The sequence below is a fragment of the Microtus ochrogaster genome, chromosome 8, assembly GCF_000317375.1.
Source record: "Microtus ochrogaster isolate Prairie Vole_2 chromosome 8, MicOch1.0, whole genome shotgun sequence".
Classification (NCBI taxonomy): domain Eukaryota; kingdom Metazoa; phylum Chordata; class Mammalia; order Rodentia; family Cricetidae; genus Microtus; species Microtus ochrogaster.
The window spans coordinates 54,134,096-54,138,394 of record NC_022015.1 but is presented as its reverse complement, the minus strand read 5'-3'; the positions used below and the strand labels follow the sequence as shown (position 1 = coordinate 54,138,394).

The 4,299-nt window shown below is 47.8% G+C and overlaps 1 protein-coding gene across 1 annotated transcript; it reads right to left on the bottom strand.

Moving 5' to 3' along the window:
• Positions 1–773: 773 nt before the first annotated feature.
• On the bottom strand, positions 774–3,899 carry Tmem252 (transmembrane protein 252). The gene is made up of 2 exons (XM_005352083.1): positions 3,625–3,899; positions 774–1,050 (listed from the first exon to the last, which is right to left on the bottom strand). The coding sequence occupies exons 1-2, from the start codon at positions 3,897–3,899 to the stop codon at positions 774–776; spliced, it is 552 nt and encodes a 183-aa protein (XP_005352140.1).
• Positions 3,900–4,299: the final 400 nt, after the last annotated feature.

Sequence of the window (4,299 nt, the reverse complement as noted above, 5' to 3'; positions counted from 1 at the left end):
AGAAAGCATCCTTGGTAGTGGAAACATGGCCTTACAGTTTTTAATCTCTGACGTTCTGAATCTGAGGGGCGCGGCCATATTGGAAAACTGCCTATAAACGTTTTTTAAACTTCTCGAGCTTGGTGATAAGTTGTGGATTAGCATCAGTCACCCTTGACTCCCTGGATCATGAATTAAGTATTCTATCTAGTCAGCTTGAATCTATAAGAACCCCTATGTGTCTATATGAGAACCTCTTTAAGAGATAACTCTACAGTTTGTGTTCGAACCATTTGAAAGCAAATATTGCGGTCTCTTCCCTTTCACACAGAAAGAAAACATAGATAATTCAAATAAAACTATGCAAAAGGACGTTCCTTGGTTCCTAGGGCCCCTCCCGTGATATGTGTGAGCTGTGGTGTCTCTCAGGTAGCACAGTCAGTGAGTGGGTGACTCCAATGCAGTCTCCCAGGCATCTTCCCTTTGAGACTCTTTCGACTCGGTATGTGAAGGGCTGTTGCAGCCCCACTCACAGCAAGGGCCCCTCCAGGCTTGAGTTGAGATCACAGGGTTAGAAGGGAGCCTGGCCTTCTACCTTCTCTTCAGTCTAAGGTTCACCTGGGTTGGGCTTAGTGGGAATTCTCTACACCAGCTTCCTGCTGGTGGCTATGTCCCTCAAGGATCCCATACTGCCCTGGCAAGGCCGAACGCAAGTCCCTTGAACCCACGGTGGACATGCTCTAATGCAGGGCGGTAAAGCTGCTTCCCAGTCCCTGGCCAGCCTGTCCGTCCCCTCAGCAGCTGGTGAGTTCAGAGGGCTGGAGAGCAGGCCCTGCCCTTGGCACTGTGCTTGGTCCCTCAGCATCCTGTGCCTTTGCTGGCACTATTGCATCTGCCATACACTCCTGGTAAGGTGGTGGGGCCTCAGGTCGCGGGTCATCCTCATCTTCAAGGTCCAGGTTTGTTGCTGAATACAGAGGAGGAGGAAATCCCAGGAGGCCTCTGCCTGCAGGGCAGGCCTGTTTCTCAGCATCCAGGCTTTCTTCATAAGTCGGGGGATAAAAGTCGGGCCTGTGAGATGAAATGCCACAGAGATGCATGTGTTATTTAGGTCTCGGCGGTGAAGAAGCATATGTCTGCCTCTCTCAGCTCACATCGTGTGAAGCTAAACTGCTAGGAAACACTGAGTTTGAAACAGATGTACTTTTCTGACACTGCCAGTTTCTAAAAACTGCACACCCTGCCTATGGAATTGATCCCTTCCAGTCATAGCAGTCCGCCTGCACGAAACAGGTATGCCAAGCTATTCTTCCTTGTTTGCTGAAAGAGTCTAGGAAGCAGCCATGCGGTCCGCTGTCCTTATCAGTGCACGTCCCTAGGTAACACGGAGACTTTGACCACGAACCTCTCTTTAGCCAGTACTCAATCCTTAACACACCTCGTCCTCCACTCCCTTGCTCTCAAGGTCGCTGACCCTCACAAGCAACAAAATAAGAAGGGAAACCAACTCCATGCAGGTCCCTGACCCGAGAGATGCCACCACTCTCTCCTGACACATGGTCAAGTCCTGGGCAGCTGGTTTCAGAGGAAACACAGGAAACATGCTCAGGCCTCAAGAGGCTTCAGCTTAGAGCTTTGGGAGGTGCTCAGCTGCAGCATTGCTAGGTTGGCCTGCCCATGGTTAAGGTCATTCACCCCAGTTGATGGACCTGTTCATCATCTTGCCCATCTAAGCAATTACTAAACACTTCTGGCTCCTCCGCCATGAATGAAGGTGGAGGAGGGGTGAGCGGAAGAGAGCCAGGGCAAGCACGCATGAGTTGTGTATTTATAGAGGTAATCTACCCAGTGCCCAGCGGAGTGTTTATGGTGAGTAACCAAAACAGAACGAGGTCTACAAGGTCTGCCATTTGGAGCCACTGCTCCTTTCCAAATGTCACAAGGCCTAAGGCCAAATCGCTGAAGGAGCTGTCTACTGTAAGACGTAAGTCTCGACCTTCCCTGGGGATAGCTAAGGCTGAGTCATGGGGACAGAAAGGTGAGTCCTTCCCTGGAACCAAGTGAGGGACTCCAGGAGGACAGCCGCCATGAATTCCAACACCGGAGGGACGTTCGCTTGGATGCCTCTGCTATTTGGAGTGCGGATTTTTGAGATAGGGATATTTTTTCCCCGTTTAACTCTGTGACCTGAGCATCTCAGGATGCAGCAGGAAGGAGCAGTGAGATAGGGTGTCAAGACGGTCATTATTTACTTTTGAATACTCTAGACAAGAGAATACAAATGACTGTGTTGGTAAATTTCAGGTGCATCCTAAAGATGCAGTTACTATCAGCAGAAATTCACACTTGTAGAGGTAGATACGCGCGTGCGCACACACACAAACACACACACACACATCAAAATAAAACAGCACACACACTCTCGATCACTCCAGAAACACCTACTGAATCGCTCCTGCTATCTTAATTTTTTTTTTTTATTAAACTCAAAGAACTTCCTGGTTAGTCTGATTAAGCTTAGAAACATGTGTGAGTGGCGTAAGGGACATCAGCAAGGCACAGCCATGGCGAGAAGACTCTTATTCAATGTGCATGGGATAATGAAGACGTTTTATGGACTTCTCCTCTTGCATGAAGAGCACAGAAGGATGTATGGATTCTTACTTCCTATACCTTAAGAACGGTGTTCTTGTGTTTGGACAAGAATCAGAGGATTGGTGCTAAATTAACTGACCACAAAGTTACCCAAATGCTTGACTTTTCTGTTTTGGTAAAATACAAATAACTTAGCATGTATTACTTGGAAGGGTGTTAGTGGTATTTAGTGATCTTATATTGCTACAAAGCATCTCTTGAACTCTTGTATCTCTCCAAACTACAACCCCATATTCATCAAATAGCGACTCTTCACTTCCCCTTACACACACACTCCAAGCCTAGGAACCACTGTCCTATTTCCTCTCTGTGGTTGCTTCTTGGTGCAAGTGTAATGGTCCAGTGGTTGACCGTTCTGATGAATGGGGATCACCTGGCATAATATTTTCAGTGTATAGTCACCTATGGCATATATTAATTATTTTGTTCCTTCTTAGATCAATTAATATTGCAATGTGTATGTGTTCATGCTGTCATTTGATAACATTGATGGACGTGTTATCATCTTGCTTGGAATGCATCCTTCATGCAAGGTGACAGCAGAACACTGAAAAGGACCTAGAACACCTAGAACTTCCCTTAGTCACAGGAGTTGATGACTGACTTGATGTCTGCTTGTTCACTTATCGTGGGGGGAATTTAGTCTGGAACTTTCTTTATAACTCAGCAACCAGGTTATAGGGACCACCTAGTCATCATCTGCCTTTCACTAGAATCATCCCCCAAATGTAAGAAGAACCTAGGAGTTGTGCCCCTTAATATGCTTGCTGTATGTGAGCTTTTACTAGGGGTGTGAGGATCTTACCCTAAGAAAATTCCCCCTTGCCTCATTGGTTTCCCCAATAGCTGCCTTCTTCTTCCACACTGTGACCCCAGAGCAAATGGCCCTATAGTAAGTGGATCCCCTGTGCAATTAAACATCACTCCAATTCCCTCCCACGTTGTAGCTCAGCTCAGCCCTTCTCATGCCCTCAGGTGCTCAGCACGTACCTGTCGACTGTGGCCAGGGGCAGGTCCTGGGATGCAAGGTGCTGTCTCAGCACTCGGTTGAACATCTCTTTGTTTTCATTTGCTTGGCGGTAAGTGGCCCAGAAAATTCCACTCAGGAGGATCGCAAACCCCATAGGCAGAAGCACATAGGCCATGACCAGATTCCTCTGAGAGTGGATGACAGAGTTGGAGATGAAGTAGCCCCCCAAGCAGATCATCAGAAAGCCTGCGAGGAGGGAGAGGGAACAGAGGATTAGACTACCCCTGTTCTGCATCCCTGCTTCTCCAGAGTTTGTCTGACCCTGCCACTCCTCTGCTTCCAGGCTTTCTCAGGGAAGTACACTCATTAGCTAGGTCACAGTCTTATACACAGGAATAAATGGCCTTTGAACAATTAAGTGAAGCAGGCACCAGGAAGCTATTCATTAACCACTGAAAGTTACTGTAATATCCTCCAGGGGGAACCTGGAATCATCACACGGTGTCCTCCAGGAAGGGGAGGTTACACGTAGACAGTTTGCTCCTGGTGCGTGGGTAGGAGCTCAGCTGCTCCCAGGTGCTGGAGGAGAGGCCCTAAAGTTTGGATAACAAAGGCACACTGGTCTCTCAACCCTCACTGTAGGGGATTCCCCGCCAAAAGCTGCAGAAGTTAATATCTCTCCGGAAACTATTGCT